The 27,964-nt window shown below is 51.5% G+C and overlaps 1 protein-coding gene and 2 long non-coding RNA genes across 3 annotated transcripts in view; 1 reads left to right on the forward strand and 2 right to left on the reverse strand.

Annotated features, from left to right (window-relative positions):
* Nucleotides 1–27,964, reverse strand: part of LOC311426422 — a 566,016-nt gene that overhangs the window by 180,311 nt on the left and 357,741 nt on the right. The window lies entirely within an intron of this gene.
* The window catches only part of LOC311426404, a 103,195-nt gene that overhangs the window by 5,834 nt on the left and 69,397 nt on the right, over nucleotides 1–27,964 (reverse strand). The gene's annotated exons all lie outside the window — the stretch shown is intronic.
* LOC311426471 (AT-rich interactive domain-containing protein 3A-like) lies at nucleotides 13,405–20,925 on the forward strand (the record flags this gene model as incomplete). Its single annotated transcript, XM_084502853.1, is given in 8 exon segments — nucleotides 13,405–13,464; nucleotides 16,071–16,143; nucleotides 18,231–18,414; nucleotides 18,557–18,645; nucleotides 18,648–18,791; nucleotides 19,756–20,016; nucleotides 20,168–20,323; nucleotides 20,783–20,925. Coding segments are annotated over 8 exon segments (1,110 nt in total).

Here is a 27,964-nt window from a genome sequence, read left to right on the forward strand (position 1 = left end):
TAAACAATAATTGGGTGACTCAATGTGTTCAAAATCCCAGTTGCAGTTGGTGACCATCCAAAGAGTGTATCCCATCAGTTGTGACTTGTGTCTTGTTTTTTAACTAGTAGCTTCACCAGCGTGAGGGTAGGTAATAACTTACGATACGTTGTGTTGTTAGACTTGATCAGCTGATGGGATACCACTGGTGCCAAATATAGAATATTACACCCAATGATTCTAACAGAGTTACAAATACAGAAATTAGAATGATGTTTTCTATGGAGAGTTATGTTCTCCTTATCTACTTCTACAAAATCACAAGCAGTTCTTAAACACACACACCCTTGACCAACATATACAAGCGCAGTCTTTTGACTAGTATTTGGATGAATTTCAAAGTGACAGATACCTTGCTCCGTGTCAAAACATACATCCTGAGCCTCAATTGTATTTCTTTCACAAATAAATCCTTGTTGTTCCCCGGTAACACATGATTCTAGATTTACAGACTGCCATTTCCCATTCTCCATCCGTGCCCATGTTCTATGCTCCAAAGGATAGAGCACTGTTTTCTCATGGTTTAATCCTAGTGCAATGATCAGGTGGATAACATAAACTGTGGCATTATGTATAGTAAGCACGAAGGCAGTAGCCATGTTAGCAATGGGATTATAAGTACAATTTACGAGGGTCCACAAGGACTGGAACTTCATCTCAAAATCATTGGCATTGTCCCAGACTGCCTTTCGGACTTCAGCTGGAAAAATGCCTTCACTTCCTTCCCTAATGATCAAGGCAGCCGTTGCCTGTAACCATAACTGTGCTTGCATACAACTAAGAGCTAAGGATACATTATCTTGTGTCCACTCTTCTCCTAATTTTTGCCATTCTGATGGTTTACATAAATAGTTACCATTTGTTCGCCAGATGACCGTAACTGCTAACTTTCCATTAAAGTTCTTATCCTCTGTTGTTACGGCTTTAGCTCAAGGCCACCCACCATTCTCTATTATCACAGAGGCACCTTCTTGAATCACAATTACAACTATAAGCCATAAAAACAAAACAATTCAATGAACAAATTTTCTGCCAACCATATTACCAAATACTCCCGACCATAATGTCCTCATTTTGTTTGACTAAGCTTTAGTTTCAGTTCATCATCACCTAGTGTTACTTTCCAAGGAGCTCCTGGAACCTTCTTCACTTGGGAATAGTGGATCCAAGCGGCTTGTTCTCTAATTTTGATAGCAGTGTAAGTTGTCAGCAACACTTGATACAGTCCATTCAATTTTTCCTCTAGGGGTTGTCCTGAAAAAGTCTTTATATATATATATTCCCCAGGCTTAAAGGGGTAGATTGGTTGATCCAACCCTTTAGCCCTGGTCCCTAACACAAATTTATGCAAGTTCAGTTATATAAGTATATAAATATTCTGATCCCAGCTGCGTTAGATCCTCTCCATTAAATAGAAATTGATATGGCCTGCCATATAAAATTTCAAAGGGACTCCAATTCTCTTTTACTCTAGGTTTAACTCTGATTCTAAGTAATGCTAAAGGGAGGGATTGAGGCCATGACAAATTAGCTTCTTGTCCGATTTCAGCTATTTGTTGTTTAATTAAATGGTTCATTTTTTCTACCTGTCCACTTGCCTACGGTCTATAAGGAGTATGTAGTTACCAATCTATCATTAGGATCTTACTTATCTGTTGTACCACTTGCACACAAAAATATGAACCTCACTCAGAAGACATTGCTACTGGAATCCCAAAGCGTGGTATTATTTCATTTAACAAGACTTTAACCACTTCTCTTGCTTTGTTTGTTTGACAGGGAAAAGCTTCGGGCCATCCTGAAAACGTGTCAGTCAGAACCAGTAAATAACAATACCCCCCTTTTCTAGGGAGTTTTGAAAAAATCAATTTACCACTGTTGTCCCAGATAATTTCCTTTACCGATTATTCCAAATTTTATTCTATTCTTAGTATTGGGGTTATTGCGTAAACAGATGCTACATTGTTGAGTTACTTGTTCTCCCCAATGTGTTTTATTGTGTTCTGTAAGAACTATGGGCCATGTCAAATTAGAGGGTATTATTACACAGTTATCTTTTAAATATACCCATCTATCTGGTTTCATTTTACCTTTCAAATCTTCAATTAATTTTAAGTCTTCTTTTGTATAATTTGGCTTTTTAGTTCATGTATATAGTTTGGATTTTATCGTCTGGTATTAAAGACAATGCCTTCACCTCAGTTATTTCAGCTGCCTGTTTAGCCTCCTGATCTGCCAATCGATTTCCAATTTCAAAATCAGCGTTTCCCTTTTGGTGTCCTTGACAATGCATGATAGCTACCTTTTCTGATTGTTTTACAGCCTCTAAAAATTTTAAAATTTCTTCAGCATGTTTCATCTGTTTTCCCTGAGCAGTCAGCAATCCATGTTCTTTCCAAATCGCTCCATGAGCATGTACCATGCCGAATGCATATTTAGAATCTGTCCAAATATTTATTTTCCTTCCTGCTGCCAGTTCCAGTGCTCACGTAAGTGCAATTACCTGTGCTTTCTGGGTGGACGTCCCAGGGAGTAATGGTTTGGACTCGATTACCTGTTGAGCAGTTGTAACAGCGTATCCTGCCTTACGTTGTCCTTGTTTTACAAAGCTGCTTCCATCAGTATACCAATGATTCATCAGCATCTTCTAAAGGTTCTTCCTTAAGATCGAGTCGACTAGAATACACAGTCTCCATTGTTTCTGTACAATCATGGGTTATAGGTTCATCCAGAGCTAAGGAAAGAAGCTGGATTTTTGACGTTAGTGACCACAATTTCCACATCATCTTGTTCTACTAATATTGCTTGATATTTTAAAAATCTTTGTGGTGAAAGCCAATGGTTTCCTTTTTGTTCCAAAACTGTTGAGACTGTATGGGAGACTAACACTGTCATTTTCTGTCCCATTGTAAACTTCTGAGCTTCTTGTATATTGATAACAACAGCTGCAACAGCTCGAAGGCATCCGGGCCATCCTTTACTTACTTCATTTAATTGTTTAGAGAAGTAAGCTACTGCTCGTTTATAGGGACCCAATCTTTCACAGAATCACACAGAATCACAGAATTTCTAGTTTGGAAGAGACCTCAAGATCATCGAGTCCAACCTCTACCTAACGCTAACAATCCCCACTAAACCATATCCGTAAGCTCTACGTCTAAACGTCTTTTAAAGACCTCCAGGGATGGTGACTCCACCACTTCCCTGGGCAGCCTGTTCCAATGCCTCACAACCCTTTCGGTAAAGAAGTTCTTCCTATGTCGTGGTTTAACCCGGCCGGCAGCTAAACACCACGCAGCCGTTCGCTCACCCTCCCCCCTCCCTCTCTGGGACGGGGGAGAGAAATGGAAAGTGAAGCCCGTGAGTTGAGATAAAGACAGTTTAATAAGACAGGAAAATAATAACAAAATAATAATAATAATAATAATAATAATAATAATAATAATGATACAATGGTGATAATAGGAAAGTAATAATAATATGTACAAACAAGTGATGCACAATGCAATTGCTCACCACCCGCTGACCGATGCCCAGCCTAACCCCGAGCAGTCCGGCCCCCTCCCCCCGGCTAGCCACCCCTATATATTGTTTAGCATGACGTCAGATGGTATGGAATACCCCTTTGGCTAGTTTGGGTCACCTGTCCTGGGTCTGTCCCCTCCCAGCTCTTACTGCACCCCCAGCCTGCCTGTTGGCAGGACAGAGCGAAAGGCTGAGATGTCCTTGGCTTGGTATAAGCACTGCTCTGCAACAATTAAAACATCGGGGTGTTATCAGCACTCTTCTCATCCTAAGCCAAAACACAGCATTCCACCAGCTACTAGGAAGAAAATTAATTCTGTTCTAACTGAAACCAGGACATCTATCCACCCCTTATTCCATACCATTTATGTCATGCTCAGGTTACACTCTTTTCCATACATTCTAATTAGTCACCTACAGTAGTCATAGTAGTGATAACATATAGTATTATATAGTAATTAACATGGTACAATTCAGTTCATGGGCTATTCTCACCCAGTATTAAATCTCCTTGAGGTACACACCGGACCTCTCCGTTCTTTTGCATCACCCACCAAGTGTATCCAGGTCCCTGAGCAAAAACAATTCCACGAATAGGTTTGCCTTTTCCTGAGGCAGGAGTAGCCCAGACTGTTTTACCCAGCATATTTCTTACATGCACTACAGGAACTTTATCCCCATCTACAGTACATAACAGGTTTGATTGGGCAGGTCCAGCTCGGTTGGCAGATCCCCTAGTATTGACTAACCAGGTGGCCTTTGCCAAATGCGTATCCCGATTTTTGAATGTCCCAGCGCCCATTGCTTTCAATGTAGTCTTTAACAGTCCGTTGTATCGTTCAACTTTCCCGGAGGCTGGTGCATGATAGGGGATGTGATACACCCACTCAATACCATGTTCTTTGGCCCAAGTGTCTATAAGGTTGTTTCGGAAATGAGTTCCATTGTCTGACTCCATTCTTTCTGGGGTACCATGTCGCCATAGGACTTGCTTTTCAAGGCCCAGGATAGTGTTCCGGGCGGTGGCATGAGGCACAGGATATGTTTCCAGCCATCCGGTGGTTGCTTCCACCATTGTAAGTACGTGGCGCTTGCCATTGCGAGTTTGAGGGAGTGTGATGTAATCAATCTGCCAGGCCTCTCCATATTTATATTTCAGCCATCGTCCTCCATACCAAAGAGGCTTTGACCGTTTGGCTTGCTTGATTGCAGCACATGTTTCACAGTCATGAATAACCTGTGCTATAGCGTCCATGGTCAGGTCCACCCCTCGATCACGAGCCCATCTGTATGTTGCATCTCTACCTTGATGGCCTGAGGTGTCATGGGCCCATCGGGCTATAAATAATTCACCTTTATGCTGCCAATCCAGGTCCACCTGAGCTACTTCAATCTTAGCAGCCTGATCCACCTGCTGGTTGTTTTGATGTTCTTCAGTAGCCCGATTCTTGGGCACATGAGCATCTACGTGACGTACTTTCACAGCCAGGTTCTCTACCCGAGCAGCAATGTCTTGCCACAAAGCAGCAGCCCAGATGGGTTTGCCCCTACGCTGCCAGTTGTTTTGCTTCCATTGCTGTAACCATCCCCACAGGGCATTTGCTACCATCCATGAATCGGTGTAGAGATAGAGAACTGGCCATTTTTCTCGTTCAGCAATGTCTAAAGCCAGCTGAATGGCTTTCACTTCTGCAAACTGACTCGATTCACCTTCTCCCTCAGCAGCTTCTGCAACTCGTCGTGTAGGACTCCATACAGCAGCCTTCCATCTCCGATGCTTCCCCACAATACGACAGGACCCATCAGTGAACAGGGCATATTTCTTTTCATTCTCTGGTAACTGGTTGTACAGTGGGGCTTCTTCAGCACGACCCACCTCCTCCTCTGATGATATCCCAAAGTATTTGCCTTCTGGCCAGTCCATAATCACTTCCAATATTCCTGGGCGACTGGGGTTTCCTATTCGAGCCCGCTGAGTAATCAGTGCAACCCACTTGCTCCACGTAGCATCAGTTGCATGATGCGTAGAAGAGACCCTTCCCTTGAACATCCAGCCTAGTACCGGCAATCGGGGTGCTAGGAGGAGCTGCGCTTCAGTACCAACCACCTCCAAAGCAGATCGAACTCCTTCATATGCTGCCAATGTCTCCTTTTCAGTTGGAGTATAGCGGGCCTCAGATCCTCTGTATCCCCGACTCCAAAACCCCAGGGGCCGACCTCGAGTTTCCCCAGGTTCTTTCTGCCAGAGGCTCCAGGTGGGGCCGTTCTCCCCGGCTGCAGTGTAGAGCACATTCTTTACATCTGGTCCTGTTCGAACTGGCCCAAGGGCTACTGCATGGACTATTTCCTGCTTGATTTGTTCAAAGGCTTGTCGTTGTTCAGGGCCCCATTCAAACTCATTCTTCTTACGGGTTACTCGGTAGAGCGGGTTTACAATCAGACTGTAATTTGGGATGTGCATTCTCCAAAACCCCACAACACCTAGGAAAGTCTGTGTTTCTTTTTTGCTAGTTGGTGGAGTCATAGCTGTTATTTTGTTGATCACATCCATTGGGATTTGACGACGTCCATCTTGCCATTTTATTCCTAAAAACTGGATCTCTCGTGCAGGTCCTTTGACTTTATTTTGTTTTATGGCAAAACCGGCTTTCAGAAGGATTTGGACTATTTTCTTCCCTTTCTCAAAAACTTCCTCTGCTGTGTTACCCCACACAATAATGTCATCGATGTACTGCAGGTGTTCAGGAGCTTCCCCCTGCTCTAGCACAGACTGGATCAGCCCATGGCAAATGGTAGGGCTGTGTTTCCACCCCTGGGGCAGCCGATTCCAAGTATATTGGACTCCCCTCCAAGTGAAGGCAAATTGTGGCCTGCACTCTGCTGCTAGAGGGATGGAGAAAAATGCATTAGCGATATCAGTTGTGGCGTACCACTTGGCTGCCTTCGATTCAAGTTCGTACTGAAGTTCCAGCATGTCCGGCACTGCAGCACTCAGTGGTGGCGTCACTTCATTCAGGCCACGATAGTCCACTGTTAGTCTCCACTCGCCATTAGACTTTCGCACTGGCCATATGGGACTATTGAAAGGTGAATGAGTCTTGCTGATCACTCCTTGGCTCTCCAATTGACGAATTAGCTTATGGATGGGAATCAGGGAGTCTTGGTTAGTGCGATATTGCCGCCGGTGCACAGTTGTGGTAGCGATTGGCACTTGCTGTTCTTCGACCCTCAGCAACCCCACAACAGAGGGGTCCTCTGAGAGACCAGGCAAGGTAGATAACTGTTTAATGCCCTCTGTCTCTAAGGCAGCTATACCAAAAGCCCACCGGAACCCTTTTGGGTCCTTGCAATATCCTCTTCTAAGATAGTCTATGCCAAGGATACATGGAGCATCCGGGCCAGTCACAATGCGGTGCTTTTCCCACTCATTCCCAGTCAGACTCACTTCAGCCTCCAATACAGTCAACTGCTGAGATCCCCCTGTCACTCCACAAATATAGATGGGCTCTGGTCCTTTATAGCTCGATGGCATTATAGTACATTGTGCACCGGTGTCTACTAAAGCCTTATACTTCTGTGCGTCTGACGTGCCAGGCCATCGAATCCACACAGTCCAATAAACTCGATTGTCCCTTTCCTCCCCCTGGCTGGAGGCAGGGCCCCCCTAACCCTGGTCAGAATCTTCTTCGTTTCTGTGTTTGAAGGACTGTCTGCTGGAAGTTGGAGCAGCAAACTTTTCAGAGAATCCCTTTTTCTTGATTGTTTTCTTTTGCAACTCACGTACCCGTGCCTCTAGGGTCGCAGTAGATTTTCCATCCCATTTTCTCATGTCCTCTCCATGGTCTCGTAAGTAAAACCACAGGGTGGCACGGGGTGAGTACCCACCATATCGTCTTCCTTGTGTGGATGAACGCCTACCCCTGATAGCTGAGACACTGCTTTGTACAGGTGCGGAGGAGAATAATCCCTCTTCAAGTTGGTGAACCCTTTCAGAAAGTTTCTCCCAAGTGTTCTCTTTTGGTCGGTGGACACTGGTTGGTTCAGGTGGGGAGGATGATAGATTCTCTTCAAGTTGGTGAACCTTTTCAGAAAGTTTCTCCACAGCTGAGACGCAGGCCTGTAAGGAAGAAGAGAGACTTTCTTCGTACTGCCGGAGTTGTTTAGCCACTTCATCCACTGTGGGTTCCTCATCCTCTTTCCAGGCCATTATTGCCAATGAGCTGGCATATGATGATGGTGCACTCCGTACAAGCTTCCGCCACATGGGTCGTGTACACCTGACTTCATCTGGATCTTTGGATGTTTGTCTGAGGTCTGGGTCCTCATAAATCACTTCCCATACGGCTAATTCCCTCAGGTACTGGATTCCCTTCTCCATAGTGGTCCACTTGCCTGGTAGACATAAAAGTTCTTCCTTGAAGGGATACCTTTCCCTCACAGCTGACAGGAGACGCCTCCAGAGGCTGTGAGATTGTGCTCCATTTGCAATTGCTTTGTCAATGCCTGTGTCTCTAGCAAGGGATCCCAGTCGCTTGGCTTCCCTGCCGTCTAATTCCACACAATTGGCTCCAGAGTCCCAGCATCGGAGCAGCCAGGTGACAAGCTGCTCACCTATACAGCAACCAAAATCTTTTCGCACATCTCGTAACTCACGCTCGTTTAGGCTTCGGGTAGTTACTGCTGTTGATTTTTCAGCATCCTCATCTTCCTCCTCCTGAACCCTTGATGGCCCAGCGTCATCGTCGTCTCCGTCGTCTCTATACCTAGATTTGGCAGAAGACTCTCTGCGTTCTAAACGACCTGAATCTCTATACCATTTTTTCACCTTCTCTACAGGGGCAGCTTGCACTGCTACTGCTCATTTCTCTGACCTTGTTACAGGGTCTGCCACAGAGGTTGGAATACCCTCTGCAGGGTCGACTTGCACTGCTACAGCTCGTTTCTCTGACCTTGTTACAGGGTCTGCCACAGAGGTTGGAATACCCTCTGCAGGGTCAACTTGCACTGCTACAGCTCGTTTCTCTGACCCCGTTACAGGGTCTGCCACAGGGGTTGGAATACCCTCTGCAGGGTCAACTTGCACTGCTACAGCTCTTTTCTCTGACCCAGCCACAGGAGCTGGAGTGGCTGCAGGAGCTGGAGCATCTGCAGGAACCGGAGCTGGAGTGGCTGCAGGAACCAGAGTTGGAGCAGTTGCAGGAGCTGGGACTGGAGTAGCAGCAGGAGCTGGAACTGGAGCGGCTGCAGGAACCGGAGCTGGAGCAGTTGTAGGAGCTGGAACTGGAGCGGCTGCAGGAGCTGGAACTGGAGCGGCTGCAGGAGCTGGAACTGGAGCAGCTGCAGGAGCTGGGACTGAAGCGGCTGTAGGAGCTGGAACTGGAGTGGCTGCAGGAGCTGGAACTGGAGCGGCTGCAGAGTCCACCGTAGGGGTCACATTGGCCGTTGGATCTGTCACAGGGCTTGGAGTGGCCGCAGGGTCTGTCACTAAGTTGATAGCAGTATCAATGGCAGCTCGATAGGCATGAGCCAGGCCCCAGCATGTTACAATGATTTGTGTTACTTTGGAACTGCCAGAATCATGACACCTTTTTCTCAAGCATTCTGCCAGTTTTTGAGGATTTTGCAATTGTTCAGGGGTGAATTTCCAAAACACTGGGGGTGCCAACTGCTCTAGATGCCTGCCCATATCCTCCCATACTCCCTGCCACCCACAACTATACTGCCTCCGGGCAGATCTCCGGATGAGCTTCCTAAGTAGTTGTTTAACTTTAAGCAGAATCTGAAGCGCATTCAGGAGGCAGAACAACAAGACTATGCTGGTCTGAGTATCCCAAGGATATTCAATATCTTGGAGAGCTATTGTAGCAAGCTCGGAGGGTAAGAGGGTGGTGAAGGAGGAAGGGAGAGTGATCCAGGAGGATACAGGGGTGGTGAAGGAGAAAGGGAGAGTAATCAAGTAAGAAAAAATATCTTCCCCTTTCCCCTCCACAGATTGACTCCCTAATGGAAAAAAACAATAGGTATAATTGCTAATAGTTTCCAAGATACAGTTTCCAAAATACAGAGTCGATGATGTTACTGAGTACAAATACCAAGTTAGAGTCATGACCAGATATCTCATCGTGTCATAAGCCATTGCTACAACACTCAGTACCATAATGATCTGAAACCAGGGCCCAGAGAGGATAAACAACATGACAGAGAGCAAATACGGAAAATAATGTACTATAATACTCAATTTGGAAAACAGGCGCAGCAGAGTTGAGATTAAAGCAATCAGCATTATGACAAGTGACTATTAAGCAGGTCTAATACTTACACCAATTTTAGTTTAACACACTCTGGTCAGATCTGCCGTTATCTCAACCTTTCGAGCCCCACGTTGGGCGCCAAAAAGACTGTCGTGGTTTAACCCGGCCGGCAGCTAAACACCACGCAGCCGTTCGCTCACCCTCCCCCCTCCCTCTCTGGGACAGGGGAGAGAAATGGAAAGTGAAGCCCGTGATTTGAGATAAAGACAGTTTAATAAGACAGGAAAATAATAACAAAATAATAATAATAATAATAATAATAATAATAATAATAATGATACAATGGTGATAATAGGAAAGTAATAATAATATGTACAAACAAGTGATGCACAATGCAATTGCTCACCACCCGCTGACCGATGCCCAGCCTAACCCCGAGCAGTCCGGCCCCCTCCCCCCGGCTAGCCACCCCTATATATTGTTTAGCATGACGTCAGATGGTATGGAATACCCCTTTGGCTAGTTTGGGTCACCTGTCCTGGGTCTGTCCCCTCCCAGCTCTTACTGCACCCCCAGCCTGCCTGTTGGCAGGACAGAGCGAAAGGCTGAGATGTCCTTGGCTTGGTATAAGCACTGCTCTGCAACAATTAAAACATCGGGGTGTTATCAGCACTCTTCTCATCCTAAGCCAAAACACGGCATTCCACCAGCTACTAGGAAGAAAATTAATTCTGTTCTAACTGAAACCAGGACACCAGGGCAGCTGACCTAAACCAACCAAAGGGATATTCCATAACACCTGATGTCACACTCAGCAATAAAAGGGGGGGCTCTCGTGGGGGAGGGGGCTGTTCCTCCTGAACAACCACTACGCGTTTGAGGCCCTGCTTCCCAGGACGTGGCCGAACACCACTCGCTGATGGGAAGTAGAGAATAATTTTTTCTCTCTGTGCTTCCGCGCGGACTGATTGTTTCTCTTGTTTCTGTTTTTCCTCCCCATTCCCTTTCCCTTTAATTAAACCTTTCTCATCTCAAACCTCGAGTTCTCTGTGTTGTATTTTCTCCCCCTTCCTTTTTGAGGAGAGGGGGAGTGAGAGAGCGGTTGTGGTGGAGCTCGGCTGCCCACCTGAGTAAAACCACCACAGTGGGAGCTGGCGACGAGCGCATGGAGAGATGGGGACAGCAATGCCCCCCATCTGGCAGCACAAAGTGCAGGGAGAGGAGGGATTCTGGGGCTGGTAGGACCCTGTGATATCATCTAGGTTTCTGCCTCTGGGGATCCTCACCCCACAGCTACCCCTGGCTCTGTCCCCAGCTGCCACCCTGTAATCGGATGTGAATGGTGGGTTTGGGGGGGTGTGCCCCCTCACTGGCTCTGGCCTCTGCTAATCCAGTAATTGGGTTAATGATGGAAGCAAGACCCCTGTCCCAGCAGCAGACTAGGCAGGGTGCAGTGTGGAGGGAGGATCTAGCCCTGGGGAGGTGGGATCTGGCCCCACCAGGACACCCATGGGGGTGTGCGGCTGCATGGGGGCGTGGGAGTGAGCACAGGCACACATGGAGTGAGAGGGGACAGTGTGGGAGGGATATGAGAGTGTGCATGGGGAGAGTGTGTATGGGGGGGGCATGCAAAAGGAGAATGGCTGGGGATACAGTAGCATGCAATTTCTTCTCCAGCCCTTCTTCCCTCATCATCACTACAAAGCCACCCAGGGGATGGTGATGGGGACGGAGATGTAGGGGGGTCACTGGGCATCCAAGGCACAGCCCAGGTGTGTGCACAGCCCCCCAGCTGTGCACTCCCATGTGTGCAAACACACCTGCCACGTGCACACCTATGCATATACACTGGGTAAGTGCATGCATGCATGCGTGTCTCCCCGTGGCCAGGTCCCCCACCTCAGGGGACACCTTGGGAGCTCCCTTATGTCTGGGGGGGATGAGGCAGGTGGGGGACAATGTGGCCGGGGGTTAACCTGAGCAGATCCCTTCTTGAATCCCTGCTTGTTCAGCCATGAAAGAGCAACAAGACAACGAGCTTGGATGGAGTGCACTTGCCGGGACCCCCCAGCATGGACAAATGTGGGGCTGGGATCTGGGGACGGTGACCGTGGTGGCATCATGCAGCACATATCCTCCGCACACACGGCTCTGACACTTAAAGCAAGCCATGCTGGCACCTCGTGCCTCAGTTTCCCCTCCTGTGAAATGGGTTGAGGAGGAGCCTGGGGACCCCATGAGTCCCTCCTCACCCCGGGGCCAGGGGCTGCTGTCCCAAGGCCAGTGCCATGAGCAAACAGTCCCTCACCTTGCCCCGAGCCAGGTTAATGTATGCAGCAGGCAGCTCCCCAGGCAAGGACCCCTGGGGTTTTAATGGCCTGCCGGATCCTCCGCGCTATCAGTGCTGATTAAACCTGCTGCTCTATAAAGTACCGTTAAACATTAAGCACGTTAAACATTAAGCACGGCGAATGGTTTTGGGGAGGGGGTGCTGGGAGCAGGCTGGGGGGCTATGGCATGGGGGTGTCCAGCTGTGTCAGCGGTGTAATGCTGAGAATGGGGACACCAGGGGGAGCGTTGCTGCTGTGGGGGCTGTGGGATCAGGGCACAGTCCCCTCACCAGCCAGCAGTGCTTGCAAATTCAGCCAGCACCCAGGCAGAGCTGTCCCGCAACCATTAACTTATTAACGGCATGGGGCCGGGCGCTTGCAAGGTCAGGGGGTGGTTGGTGCCTGGCAGGGAGCGAGTGACAGGAGGGGGGCCCAGAGCCCCCAGCTCCTATACTCACTCTTGTGGTGTATTCAGGCTGGGTGGTGGCAAGGCTGTAGGTAAACGGTGGCACCAGTGGCTCCCCAATCCCATTGGGACACAGAAACACTTGATGTGCATGCACCTGGCCATGTACCAGGGACCCCCGGCTCAGAGGTGCAATGATGCTCCAGAGGGGTGCGAGGTCCCCAAGAGACCCTGAGGTCCCCAAAGGACCCCATCAGTGCTTGGCCACCTTCAGCGTGCTGGGAGGATGTGGGGAACTGCATCTCCTGGGCTCCCTGTGTGAGCAGCAGCCAGATGGAAAAATTAGCAGGGCGGCTAATCAATGCGGTGTATATTAAGTGGCTCAGGGTTGGGGAAGATGTGAGGCAGGGAGGAGCTGAGCAGGGTTCGGGATCGATGCAGCCTGTACTAAGTGGATTAAATCCTGGTTGCTGATCTGAGCCCTGGCTACTGGCGGGAGGTGGCAGCCGAGTGGGGGCTGTAGGGGTCCCACTGCGATAGCTTCCCTTGGAAGTGCTGTGGGGGGGCTCCTCGGGGCAGTCTAGAGGGGCTTTGTACCTCACCGTGCCCCTTCTCTGTGGGATCAGCTGGGCCATGGGGGGCTGGAGACCCTGGCTCCATCCCTGCAAGCCCCCCCAGAGCCAGGAGAGGCACCTCCAGGGTTAGCAAGTGTGCTAACAATGTTATTTAATTGTGGTGAGGGGAGGCACGAGGTCTATTCACATCCCTTTAATAAACCATATTCAACCCGCTGCCCTTTAACCTGCCCAGCCAGCCCCGTTATCCCCATCCCTTAAGGAATAAAGATGTCGCCATGGCGATGGGATACTGGCAGAGAGCAGGGTGCCTGGGCATGGCCAGAGCTGCACTCATGGTGGGTCGGGGGCAAGGATGCCCCGAGCAGCTGCGCTGGGCTGGCACTGGGATTGCTGTGGCTTTTGGGGGGGCAAGCCCTACAGAAGGGGTCCCTGAGGTTGGTAGAGTGGAGCAGAGCTGTGCACCAGTGGGGTATCAATCCCCAGGCTTGACAGTTTAATACTTGTGTTTATAGAGGAATATAGTTACATCAATGGCATTAAATGAGTTACTAATTATATCAATACAAACACGATTAAAAGGGTCCTTGCTCATAGGTCACTGCAAGCAGGAGCCGCTGCTCATGTTGCACAGCTGCCCCCTGCTTGAGGTACACAGCAAGGGCGTGCTGGGGAGTGACCCTGTCTGGGACGGGGTGGCCCCTCCGGGGGTCTGTGTTCCCCTCCAGAGTCTGGGTCCCCACCTCGGGTTGTGCGCCCATGCAGGGCTGTGCGTGCCCGTGCAGGGTTATGCATACTAATAGGGAGTAAGTGCACCCATGAAAGGTTGTGTGTGCCTATTTGGGGTTCTGCATGCCCCTTTGGGGTTGTGCGTGTCCATTTGGGGTTGTGTGTGCCTGTATGAGGCCATTCACATCTGTACCAGGTTGTATGTGCCCATGTGGGGATGTGTGCTTGTAAGATTTTTGCGAATGGGTATGGGGCTGTGCACACTTGTGTGGGTTGCACGTGCACTGATGCAGGGTTGTGCATGCTTGTGCAGGGTTGCGTGTGCCCTTGCAAGTCTGAGTGTGCTTCTGGGGGGACATACAGGGTGCATTCCCTTGGGTGGTTGTGTGCGCTCATGTTGGGTTGTGCGCACCCTTGCGTGGGGTTGTGCAAGCCCATAAAGGGTTTTGCATGCTCGTTCAGGATTGTGTATGCCTGCATGGGGTTGTGCACATCTGTGTGGGGTTGAGAATCCCCGCACGAAGTTGTGTGCACCTGTACTGGATTGTGCGTGACCCTGTGGGGTTGTGCTCTGCCGCTCCGATGGCCAGTCCCCAAAGGAGGCTGGAGGGGACCACAGTGCCCACCTTGCAAGAGGAGGAGGAGGGTGAGTGGCAGGTGATGGAGATGGCACCTTCCTTGGGGCTGGTGGTGTCTGGGGGGACCCTCCTTGCCTGCAGGCCACCCCCATGCCACCTCTGTGCACCTGCAATGCTTGGATCCTATACTCTGCTTTGGCTGGGACCCAGCCAACCCCCCAGCAGCAGGAATCCCCCAAACCCACATCCTCTCCAGCCTGAGCATCCCCAAACCTCACAGGACACCTGGTGCATCATCAGCGTGCCCAAGGGCCATGCCAGCACATCCCCTGTTCCTCGCTCAACTCTCATCTCCTCTTAAAAGCCAACCTTTGCTCCCTGCTTGATGTAATGTATTTTTGTGTCTCGCTGCCCCACAGATAAAAGGTTAGAGGTTAATATACAGTGGAGAGAAGAGATCACACCTGTTTGGGGGCTGCGCGCACACGGTGGCAGGGAGCGTGCCTGGGCTTTGCAGGAGCAGAAATACACGTGGGCAGCTGGGGGCCCGGCCGGACACCCCTGCTGGGAGACCCCTGGGAAGGTCTTGGCTTGATTTTCCAAACCAGGAGGAATGGTCTGGGCTGGTGGACAGGCAGGGAAATGTGGGCTCCCAGGGTGCTGCTCCCAGCGTGAGCCCATTGCCGGCACTGATGGATCAGCTCGAACAGGCGATGGGGGTGGTGGTGACAGGGACAGGGAGCTCCTGCTTGCAGGGGGTGTGCAGGTGGCACCCACAAGGGGAGGACGGGATAGCAGCAGAGCACCATGGAGCACCCACAAATGGTGCTGAGGGCAGTGCAGAAGTGTCTGCCTGGTGATGGGAACCACAGGGTCTCTGTCGGAGCAGAGCCACATCCCACATCCCCACGCCCTCACATCCCCATCTCCATGTCCCCATGTCCTCACGTCCCTGTGTCCCCGCACCCCACATCCTCACAGCTCCCTTTATCTGCCTGTGAATTATGTATTGTGCTGAGGGGGGGGAGGCTCCCTGTCTATTGTTTTTTAACAGCCATTCCGAGCACAACTGTTTTTTTTAAAGGACTATTTTGTGCCTGACTTTGTTTTCCAGCTTGCATTTCTTTGTATATGTTTTGGAAATCCATTCTGAACTGCTGAGTTTTGTTTCTTTTCAGTGGCTTTAAATTCTTGCCAGGCTCACTGCGAGGAATTGGTGTCTATAGCGCCTTCAATTGGTGCTAATTTTTCTTTCATGTGCTCTGACTTTTACTGCTAGGCCATCGATCTGACAGTCTCCAATTTGTCATGGTCACTGAGGAGTTGTGCTGGAATCTGGCAAGCCCTGGCTGCTGCATGGCACGGCCGCATCCTGCCCTGCCATGGGGCTCCATGCTGCCACGCATCCAGGGCAGGGAAAATGAGGCACGGAGGCTGCCAGGGTGCAGGGCAGGTGGGGAGCCCATGGCAGACCCGAGCCTGGGGATGTGTCGGGGAATCCCATGGGGAGAGCTGGGGGGTAAAAGGGGTGATGCCAGGTGCTGGAGCCAGCAGGGTCCCCATCCCCAGCACTGTCCTGTGCCGTCCCCCTGCCCGGTGCATGCCAGCAGCGTTGACCCCTCTCTCTCCTGCCCCAGCTCTACGAACTGGACGAGGACCCAAAACGCAAGGAGTTCCTGGATGACCTCTTCAGCTTCATGCAGAAGAGAGGTAAAGGTGGGTGGCTTGGGTGGATGCCCCCCAGTCGCTTGTTTGGGGCTCGTCTCTGTGAGCTGCACCCCACAAGGCTGGCTGAGTGCAGACGGGGCCACGCTGGCCACTGTCACACACACAGGGCTCAGCTCTGACTCCATGCCCTTCATCTCCTGGTGTGCACCATTAGACCCAGACACCACGTCCCGCACTTATACACACGCACATGATCACACCCCACAGATTCAGCCCTGTTGTGGACACCCCCTAGCAGGGTGCTGCCAGCTGGAGGGGCTGGGACCCCCGAATTTGGGCTGGTGGTAATGCCCCTTGCTGATGCCCACCAGCAGTGCCCACTGGAGAGGCGCAGTAGGGTTGCAGCAGAGCCCTTTGGTGATGTCTGTTAGCAAAACCCATTAATTATGCCCATTAGCGATGCCCAGCAGTGTCACCCAGCGAGGATGCCCACTTGCAGTGCCTTATAGCAATGCCTGATTAACAAGGCCCATTAGCAGCGCCCATTAGCAATCCCTGTTAGTGATGCCCATTTGTGGGTGCTCAGAGCCATACCTGAGCACTGCCATGGGGCCGTAGGAGCAGCATGGGGGCCCAGGGGTTAAGAGCCCGCCAGCCCACCCAACCCCATCGAAAATCTTTGCTATCAGCACAGGGACAAGCCAGCTGCTGGGGACTTGATAAATGCTTTAACATTTGCCCTCCCCATCCGGGCCCGGGACAATTATAAGTTGCCGAGCACGGGCGCGCGGTTGGCTGTATTAATTAGAGCCTTTTTCTGGTGTGTGGATTATTGAACACACCGCTCGACAGCCAGTAAACCCCAGGCAGAGGTTAATGCTGAGCTAATTAATGGGGGAAGGCTTGGGGAGGGGGGCTGGAGCTGGCTGTGTGTGGGGCGAGAGCAGGTGGGAAGGGGTGGTCGGTCCCGAGTGTCGGTGGTGTTGGGAGTGTTGGTGAGGGTGGGTGCCCACCTGTGGGGCAGTGGCACCCAGCTCTCGAGGGGCTGAGACCCCACAAACCCATGCCATACGGGAGCTGCCATGGCCATGGGGCTTACACCAGAGTGTGGCTGGAGGTGGATGGGGTCTGGGTGCTGCCCCGTGGGCGGTGGGTGCCCCCCAGATGTGGGGCAGGCTGGGGGGAGCCAGGGGAGCACCACCGCTGCCCGACCCTTGTCTCCACCCTCAGAATCCATCAGGGCTGCAAGATTCATGGGATGCTTGGCGGCTTCATTATCTCTCTCTCCAGAGCTGATTAACTCCCTCACCGTTGGGGCCGGGGCTAATTAAGCGAGCTATCTGTCAGTGTGGGGAGAAGGGAGAGTGCCCAATGCTCTCCAGTCCCACTCCTGTCCCCTCCCCAGGCTGGGTGACATCTCGGGGGTGACCCTGGGGAGGTACAGCAGGTGGTGCTGGGTGCCCCAGCTCTGGGGACAGACAAGGGGGCACCCTCAGAGCTGGGTGCTGATGAGAGCCGGTGTGGGTGCTTCTGGGGCACCCAGGGGCATGCAGGCAGGGGGCTGTGTCCCTAGGGTGGCAGTGGGTGGGGGGTGGACAGCGAGCCCTAGGAAGGGGCTGTGCATCCCCCCCCCATTTGCACCCTCCCCATCCCCACACTGAGCCGAGGGCCCTGTCGATAACGTGGCACCGTTAATCAATCCAGAGCTAATTGCAGCAGCACAATGGCCCCGCCACCTCTCTGGGCTTTTGTGCTGTGCACCCCGGCCACTGCCGGGGCCATCACTCTGTGGGGACACAGACAAGTCCCTTTGTCAGCAGGACGGGCACTGTCCACCCCGGGATTAATGGCGAGCAGCATTCATTAGCCACTGTGGCCAGGGAGGGGGGAGAAAAGAAGTTTGGAGGGCATTGATCGGGCTCCGGGACCCACAAACTCGTTTGAAGCTTCTGGGGTGACTGGAGGAGCCACCGTGCTCCCACCACCCAGCAGAGAGCCCTGACAGCTTCTGAGGGCAGCCAGTGCCTGTGGTGGCCATGGGGACAAGGTGGGGGCCACGTCCTCAGAGGGCGAGGGTCCCTGTGGGCTCACCCCTCACCCTTCTCTCTCCTGACTCGCCCAGCCCGAAGGGACGCCCGTGAACCGCATCCCCATCATGGCCAAGCAAGTGCTGGACCTCTATACTCTGTACCGGCTGGTGATGGACAAGGGCAGCCTGGTGGAAGTCATCAACAAGAAGATCTGGAGGGAGATCACCAAGGGCCTCAACCTACCTACCTCCATCACCAGCGCTGCCTTCACCCTCCGCACACAGTGAGCACACAGGGTGTCCCCAAGGGGGACAGAGGGCTTCCCCTGTGCCTGGGCACCATCCCCAGCCCAGTTCCTGCTCATCTTGGGGCTGGCTGGGATGTGCCCAGTGCTGGCTCTGATCCTGTCTCTCTTCCCCACACAGATACATGAAGTACCTGTACCCCTATGAATGCGAGAAGCGGGCGCTCAGCTTGCCTGGGGAGCTGCAGGCCGCCATTGACAGCAACCGGCGGGAGGCAGACTTTCGGCACTGTTCTTCAACTACTCGCCCACCGGCACCCCAACCCTGCTGGGCTCCCCCAAAATGCCTCTGCCAGCCCTCAGCATCTCCACGCACAGTTGTGGCCAGATGGGCCAAGTGCATGGCGTGAAGAAAGGTGGGTGAGGACCACGGCTGCCCCACCTCAGGCAACTCCACCAGGTATACTCCTTCTCCCAGATGGGAAAAAGGAATGATTTTATTCATTTGGTCCCCTCTGGGGTGAGAGGGAACAGACAGCTCTGGAGCTGGGCCCAAGCCCCAACATGGAGGTGGAGGCCCCTTCTTCACAGAATCACAGAATCACAGAATTTCTAGGTTGGAAGAGACCTCAAGATCATCGAGTCCAACCTCTGACCTAACACTAACAGTCCTCCACTAAACCATATCACCAAGCTCTACATCTAAATGTCTTTTAAAGACCTCCAGGGATGGTGACTCCACCACTTCCCTGGGCAGCCCGTTCCAATGCCTCACAACCCTTTTGGTAAAGAAGTTCTTCCTAACATCCAACGTAAAGCTCCCCTGGCGCAACTTTAGCCCATTCCCCCTCGTCCTGTCACCAGGCACGTGGAAGAACAGACCAACCCCCACCTCCCTACAGACTCCTTTAAGGTACCTGTAGAGAGCAATAAGGTCGCCCCTGAGCCTCCTTTTCTCCAGGCTGAACAAGCCCAGCTCCCTCAGCCGCTCCTCGTAGGACTTGTTCTCCAGGCCCCTCACCAGCTTCGTCACCCTTCTCTGGACTTGTTCGAGCACCTCCATGTCCTTCTTGTAGCAAGGGGCCCAAAACTGAACACAGTACTCGAGGTGCGGCCTCACCAGAGCCGAGTACAGGGGGACAATCACTTCCCTAGCCCTGCTGGCCACACTGCTTCTGATACAAGCCAGGATGCCGTTGGCCTTCTTGGCCACCTGAGCACACTGCTGGCTCATATTCAGCCGACTATCAACCAATACTCCCAGGTCCTTCTCCGCCAGGCAGCTTTCCAACCAAAATGCCCATCCTGCCCCATGGTGCGGGGATAGAGAGATGGGGCGAAGAGACTGGGGGTCTCGCTGAGCTCTCCCCGTCATTGCAGAGGATGGCACGGTGCTGGCGGTGCCTGGGCACATTGCCATCCCAGTGGGGCTGGCCAGCCTTGCAGCAGCTCAGGCAGTGGCAGCCTTGCAGGTGGCGGTGCTGGAACAGCTGTGGGAGAAGCTGGAGACAGGGGAGCCCCCAGAGAAGAAGGTGGCCCTGACAGCAGAGGGGCAGCAGCAGCTGATGCAGCAGGCTCTGCAGCACAACCTCCTAGCCATGGCTTCCCAGTTCCCCATGAACATCAAGGTCTCCAACCAAGGTAGTGCCCTACAGCCTCCAGCCTGGCCACCCCAGCCCCTGTCACCCTTGGGGGAGAACGGGGCTGCCCGGGGAGGATGGGGCCCCTCTGCTCCCTCTGGCAGGTCACTTCTGTTTCTTTTGATGCTCATATTGGTATTTCCTTCCCCCAGATGACAGACAGGAGACTGCATTGAACCTGTCCACCAACAGCATTAGCAGTATCAACATGTCAATAGAAATAAATGGAGTTGTCTACACAACTGGGCTCAGCAGATGGAAATTTGGGGTTTGGGGTCCCCCCGCCAGCAGGGTGCAGAGAGGATGGTGTCGGAGTGCTTTGGTGGAGCAGAGGCTGCCTCAGGGACTGGCAAGAGGAGCCAAGAGAGGGTGCAGGTGCCCGAGAGAGGATGCTCCCAAAGCTGCCCCGTACCCTGCTATGGGGCCCGGGACCCCCAACCCATGCTGTGATGCAGCCCCCTGCACTGGCCAAGCAGGTCACCCCATGCCCCCCAGCTGCCCGCCTGCCCCGCTGAGACCCCCACAATTAAAGAGGACGGCTTTTCCTCCAGCACATAAATATTTAATGAGCCAGAAAGGTCAGGGCTCAGCAGCACACAAGGCCACCAGCTACAGGGTCCTGGGACACCCCAGGGGGCTGTGTAAGGGGACAAGGGGATGGGCAGTGGCACGAGGCCAGGGGAAGCACAAGGCCAGGGGAGGCACTAAGGGTGATGGGGGTTGGAGCCCACAGGGTGCCAGTCCCTAATCCCGTTTCTCTCCTCAAGTGTCCTGTTCTCCCGCCAGCCTGCAGCCCCCCCCAGCACCTGGTGGAGGGGGCACCCAGAGCCAGCTGAACCCCACAGCCATCCCGAACCCACTGCCGCCAGCCCCCTTGCACAGCCACACTCCTGCCAGCGCCGTGCCATAGGGGCAATGATCCCTGAAGCGGACGGGGTTCCTGAGGGGGGTGGGGTAGGGGCTGCGCGCCTGGCCGTGGGGCAGGGATGTGCCCAGCGGGGTCTGGGGGACCAAGGGTGGCTCTTGGTGCCGAGCAGAGCTGTGGCCATGCAAAGCCAAGCACCCACAGGGCCCTTTTGTCCCTCACCCCCAGGTGTGGGGCCCCTTGCCTGCATGTACCCCCAAAACATGCCTTCTGTGACCCCCCTGAACAGATCCTGTGGGCCTGGGCACCCCTGCACTCTGCAGCCACTCTGGGCACCTCAATGCACTTGCCACATCCCGTACACACCTCAATGCCCACTGTGTAGCCCCTATACTCACCTTGAAGCACACACTGTCCCCCCCACATTGGCATGCTCTCGATGCACACCCTGCATCTCTGACACATGGCACCCCCTATACACCCTATACATTGCACACTGTGTTCCTTATACACGCTGGCAGTGCAAATGCTGCATCCCCCCCCACTGCCTCCCCCATACATCACACTCTGCATCTCCTATACACACCCTACACCCCCGTATGCACTCATTGCAATCACTGCAGACCTCCCCTTTGTCCCCCCACACTGCCCCTGCCCTATGCCACCCCTAGGGTCACCCCCAGGTGTGGCGAGGGAACACTGGGGGGGCACATACTGGGGAAACTGGTGGGGAGGCTATTGGGGGTGGGGCTTATGCACTGGGAGGGGCTTGCTGGGGAGCAGGGTGGAGAGGCCCCCAACCAAAGACCACCCATGTGCCAGGATCCCCAGGGGGGAGGGGGTGGGGGGCAGTGGGATTGGGGGGGCTCCAAACTACCTCATTGGGGAAGGGGGGTGCCTCCTTCACCTGACCACACCCCTGGGTGCCAAAGCAAATGAGCATGGAGCGACGCTTGCCTCTACCTCAGCGGGGGGCCAGGGCCTGGTGCCACCCATGCCCCCACCCCATGGCAGCGTGGCTCTGTGTAACTATTAAAGGAACTGAACTGCTGGACCGAGCCGGGGACAAGTGTGATGCAGTGCCATGGGTGCCAGAGGTTGGGCTGGGGACAGCTCGGGGGTGCAGAGCACCCATGGCACCGCAGGGTGGCTGCTGCATTGACCGAAGTTGCCCTCAGTCCTGGGGCTTGAATCAGTGCTCCCCTGCTGGAACAGGACAGGCACCAAACCCAGCCTGTGTGGGCCCCACAGGTGGGGGACCCCTACAGGCGAGGGGTGCAGCTGTGGGCTTGCAGCAGGAGGTGCCAGCAGTGCTCATGGTGGGCACTGAGCTGAGACGGGCCCCCCTTCCAACAGCAATCCTCAGCACAGGCCTCTAGCACCCACAGAGACAAATCCCAGCACAGCCACTGCCCTCCCCCAGGCACCAGTGTCTGTCTGTTATAAATCGCTCAGTCCCAAAATAGGATTATAATCAAAGTTTACAATTTATTAAAGGAATAGAGGTAAGCAAACAGCGCTGGGTGCGCCGGGAGTCTCCGCTCCACCAGGACGCACACAAGTTACATCAAGTAGCTGATTTTTAGGCTCCTAGGCTAATACATATTCATTACTACTTCTAAAAAAACCCGGGTTATTATAATTAGCTTCCGGAATCCAAACCCTCCTACTGGAGCATGCGCATCAGTCTCCGGTGGTCTCCCTGGGGGTCTCTGGGGGTCTTTCATGCTGAAGGCTCGTAGTCTTCCTCTCAGGTTTTTTTTCTTGTCCTTTCCCTTTGTACTCCTTGGCAGCATGTCAAAAGCTTACACAGCGTCCCCTGCAAGTTTTGTCTTCTAGCCGTCCTTCAGCTTCTTTCTTTCTTCTCCTTAATCTCCTGGCCACCTGGCCAGATATCAGGGGCTTGCATAGTGTCCCATTCAGAAGCCATAACAGTCACTAGTTGTTAGCAGTTGTTCTGAAACCCCCAGACATCAGAGACTTCAAAGAAAAAACATACAAATACAAATAGCTCTCTATTGACACTTCACGAGTAGTTAAAACATTCCTCACAGGCCATTCACAGGGATACTCCAGTCACATCTATAGCAGTGCTAAATCAACCACAAAGAAGGCAAAAAGGCTGTAACTGTTAGGAATAAGAGTTCGGAATAACAAAAGCAAATAGGCTCATGGATTTGAGGAATATTTCTGAAGATTTGATAAATTGACTATAATGAGGGGGAGACTGGGACACTGGGAGGAAAGGGAAGAAACCACATCTGTGGAAGAATTAAATTGCCAGTGCAGGACCCAGAGACGGACAGAACTGCTCTCTATTGACACGAATTGTTAAAATATTCCTTTGCAAGGTACAAGAACTATATACATTAACCATTCCGTTTTTCTTAGACTTGTGGTTATACAAGGGTATGTAAGAGAGAAGGTCACATTCATCATACCATGCGGCCCTAGCACTGTTCCATACTGACACGAATCAGATGAACATATATCACGTCTGTGTGTGCCCCAGGCTGCAAGGGGTCCCTGGGGTGTTTGCACTGGGCTGGGGTGTAGAAGCCGGGGTTGCATGGGTGTGACATGGCTCAGCCCCAGCGCAGAGCTCCTGTGGCCCGCTGAGGGGATAAGAGGAGAGCCTTACTTGGGGTCTTGTGTCCCCTGTCACTGCTGGGCAGCACTATCCACAGCGCATCGAGTGCCAGGACCTCAAGGGGCCAAGAGGGTGCAGGCAGTCCTGAGTCCCTCCTCGTTACACAGCTCAGGGGGCGATGTGCAAAGCCACGCTTCCTGGGGGGCTCGGGGACACAGCTGCTGTCACCTGAGTAACCAGCCCTGATCAATGCCCACTTCTCAAATATATAGTCCCACAGGGACTATAACTGAGCAGGAGGGAGGAGACGGAGGGGTGCAGGGATGACCCGGTCTGGCAGGAGGAGTGCTGGATCCGGCCTCAGCACCAGGCTAGTGGAAGGTGGCCGTGGCATCACTGTGCCACCACGGAGATGGGGACGGGGATGGAGGCTTCCTCTCAGCCCCCAGGTGTGGGGGCAGACTCACCATGTAGGCAGCCAGCGCTATGGCTTCAGGTTTGTCCTGTGACAAAGCCCAAGCTCCAGGGTGTACTGGGTCTGGCTGGAATGTTAACTTTCCCGGCAGCAGCCCATACAGTGCCATACTCTGTACTTGTAGCTGGAACAGCAGTGTTATCACACCAGTGTTGTGTCTACTGCTGAGCAGCAGTGGCACAGCATTGGGCCTTTCTCTAACCCTCCTAGGGGGTGGGCAAAAAGTGAGAGAAACATCACTAGGGCAGCTGACCTAAACCAATCAAAGGGATATTCCATACCATGTGGTGTCACACTCAGCAATAAAAGGTGGAAACAGGAAGAAGAGGGGAGGGGTGGGCTCTTGTTGAGAAAACGTCGGTCCTCCTCTCGAACACCGGCTGCGTGCGTTGAGGCCTTGCTTCAAGGACGTGGTCAATCATCGCTCATTTGTGGGAAGTAGAGAGTAATTTCTTTCCTCTGCACTTCCACATAGCCTTCATTTATTTTGTTTGTTTGTTTTCCTCCCTTCTTTTTATTTTCCCTTTTCCCCTCCCTTTTCCCCTTTCCCTTTTTATTTCCCCTTAGTTAAATTGTTTAGTTCATGGTAGTCTTTATTTAATTATTATTATTATTATTTCCCTTTAATTAAATTATCTTTATCTCAACCCATGCGTTGTTCTTTGCTTTACTTCTCCCCCTCCTCATCTAAAGGAGGGGGAGTGAGAGAGCGGTTGTGGGGTTTAGCTGCCCAGCACGGTAAAACCACCACGCAGGGCCACCTGAATTCCGCACCATTTTGGGGTGGGTTATCAGTGACCCTTTAGCACAGGGATTTGGGCATTCCTGCACATCACCTGCCCTGCTGCACAGGCTGCAGGAGAGACAGTCCCCTCTAAACACACCCCAGCACTGCGTGCACAGCCCCCAGCCCCTGCTGCTAACAAGGCTGCTTCTAATTGTCGCCTTTGTGGAACAAAGTGCAGCTCTTCCCTCTGAAGATGCCTCTCCCAGAGCCCAGCTATCAGTCCCTGGGAAGAAAGGCAGAACGCACGGGGCCTCAGCCTGTTTCTCTGCACAGCTCCTCCAAGGAGATTTTGGGGTCACAGGGATGCTGGGGCTGCCCCCCACCTCCCTCCTACAGCCTGGTGGCCCTGTACAGATGCTCCCTGTAGGAACACATGTAGAAGGACCAAGGGTTTTCAGGGCACAGTAGGTTTTGCTGTCAGCAAGGGGCATGGAAAGGGCCTCAAAGCCATTCAGCTGATGAAGCTCTCACTATTAGCAGACGGGCTTGACCTAAGAGCCTTAATCAATGACAAAAAGGGGTTCCCAGGCACAACATACAGCAGGGAACATCATGAGGTGCTTCAGATGCCCCCCAGACTTCTCCCTCTCAGCCCAGAAGGTTTCTGGATGTGGTGGCTGCTGTGAACTCATTTTGTCCCTTTGAGAGATCCCAATAATTGCAAGTGCTAGCTGCATGAAGCAGCAGCTGCCGCTTTTATCAGCCTTTTAGTGATTGCCACCTGAGTTGTTCGGTAGGTGAGGGTGGGTAGAGGCCTAGGGGCAGGCCTGTGGCAGCCTCCCGATGTAATAAGTGGTTGGAACCAAAACCACTCTCGGAATAATCTTTATCAGAGCCAAATTTATTAAGCAAGCATTCAAGCAGGCAAAACAGCGCTGGGCGGCTGGGGAGTCTCCGCTCCACCAACGGCGCGCACCTCACCCCCGCCAGAATCCCCCTTTTATAGCTTGGTTGTTCCGGGTGTACGTGGCATATCCTGGTATGTCCTGCAGTTGCACGTGCTGTTGCTAGGGGGTCGTCTCGGACCTCCTGGTGGTCGTGAGGATGAAGGCCGTAGTCTTCCACTGCGTTGCGGGTTGCGATCTTGCTGAGCAAGCACTATACATGTTCTATACATGTTCTTATCAGGATAGTCAGCTGGAAACTTTCCAGCTATATAGGGTTGTCACAGCCTCCACAAGCTTCCCCAAGATTTATTACAGGTTCTTATCAGTGATATTGTATAAACTCACTTTAGGATAGAATAAAACTTGTGGTTAAAAATTAGCGAGAACAAAATAGAAGACATCTTGTTATCTGTTGACCTTCTGTTATGTTGAAGCATCTTGTTATTTGAAAACATCCCGTTATTTGTTAACCCTCAGTCAGGCTGAGACTTGAGATAACTTGAGTCAACCTTCTGTTATGCCTTGTTAACTGAGACATCCTGTTATCTACCGACCCTCAGTTAGGCCGAAAGCCAACTCAGCATTTTTACAGCTTGGAAAACAACTGATTCATCCTACCTGGCATTTTTTAAGCAAAGGGTGAAAAGTGCATCAGAAGACCTATGGTCTTCCTCCCAAAGACCACTGCCCACATCCCGAAGACCCCAGCCCACAATTCTTGGAAGGCTTTGCGCAAGCGCAAGGACTGATAAGCTAATTAGCATACGAAGCGAGAGTAGGCTGGTTTAGGTAATGAATATGCATAGGCGTTAATAGAATATTCATTGTTTTGCTGTATAAATATGAGATGGTTTGTTACTTCGGACATGCACGATAGGCGGAAGGATCCCCCGTGCATCCAGCGCTGCAATAAAGAATATACCACTTAAGGAAATTTCGTCTCCAATCTTTAAATCATCAGGATGGTCAGCTGGAAACTTTCCAGCTATATTGGGTTGTCACAGCCCCCACAAGCTTTCCCACCGGTTTGATTAACAAACTTATTATACAATATTTATTGCAATCCCCCCATTTTATTTTTACCATTTTGTTCATCAAACCGGGCAACAGCTTCTTGCGCGAGTGGGAGGATGGGAGTTTCTTTACTAATAACCTGGTCTCCCTCTAAGTGTTCATATTGTTTTCTTATTAACATTAGGTGTGCTGCTTCCAATCTATTCTTTATTAACGCAATCACTTTATTCAGTACCCGAGTCTCAAGGTTTACCCTTCAAACCCTCTATCAACACGAACTGCTAAACCATTCTTTTGCAAGATAAACACTCTGTTTCTCTTGGACTTGTGGTTATACAAGGGTATGTAAGACAGAAGGTCACATTTCATCATGAGGCCCTAGCATTGTTCCATATTGACATGAATCAGATGAACATATTTCACAATCCCCCATCTCCTTTTTCATGGTATTGATTCCTTTTTTCCTTTCCAATTGAGTCAATACTTGCCGAAGTGGTATCAATTTTGGATATTCTTTTGTTTTTATTATCATCAGGCAATGGGTTTTCTCTTTCCCTGGTTCTGGGTCAACAGTGTGAGAAACACTCTATAGCCAACAACTTAGGCTCAGGCGAGGATCTCAGTGAAGTAGTAATTTGTTCGCGATTGCAATGGCAGGCGCCCCACAAGCAGGAGAGCGCACCGACTGGTTCCAAAACACAGTTTATATACTTTTTGATGACAGGACCCTCCCCTGTTTCCCCACTGAGTGGGTAATCCAGGTTCACAATCTATCTGATGCCTCACAAACAATGCATGGCCTTCAGTTGCTGGCCAGTTAAATTTCAGATTTCTTTTGACATTTTTACTGCTTGAAGTGGTAATGTTTCTTCACTTATCTGACTTGACTTAACACCGTGATTTTCACCTAATTGTCCTAAGGAGTCTGGTTGTCTGTATTTTACAAGGTCACCTGCTTAAGCTTTCTTATCACTGTAAGCATATCTCAGTACCACATTCCTTCTCTCTAAACAATGTAACTCTGCAAAAACAACATTTCTATTCCCAGAACAGGTACCGCAGATATTTGCATTCCTTGTATAACTGAGTGTATTAGTCTGGTAAAATGAGGTATTAAACATGGAATTATTAAGAATCCTCCACAAATCCCCAGTACAACCATCCCAATTTTAGTAAGCCAATCAACACCCATAAAGTCCCCCTCCCCGGTAATCCTCCTAGATCGATTCCATTCCATGTTTGAACTGGGGCATATAAAATTATCTTCATTTCTTTTACAAGTTCATTTACAGCTTTTCCTTTTGTTGTAGTTTAACCCAGCTAGCAGCTAA

This window comes from Aythya ferina (assembly GCF_964211825.1).
Source record: "Aythya ferina genome assembly, chromosome: W".
Classification (NCBI taxonomy): domain Eukaryota; kingdom Metazoa; phylum Chordata; class Aves; order Anseriformes; family Anatidae; genus Aythya; species Aythya ferina.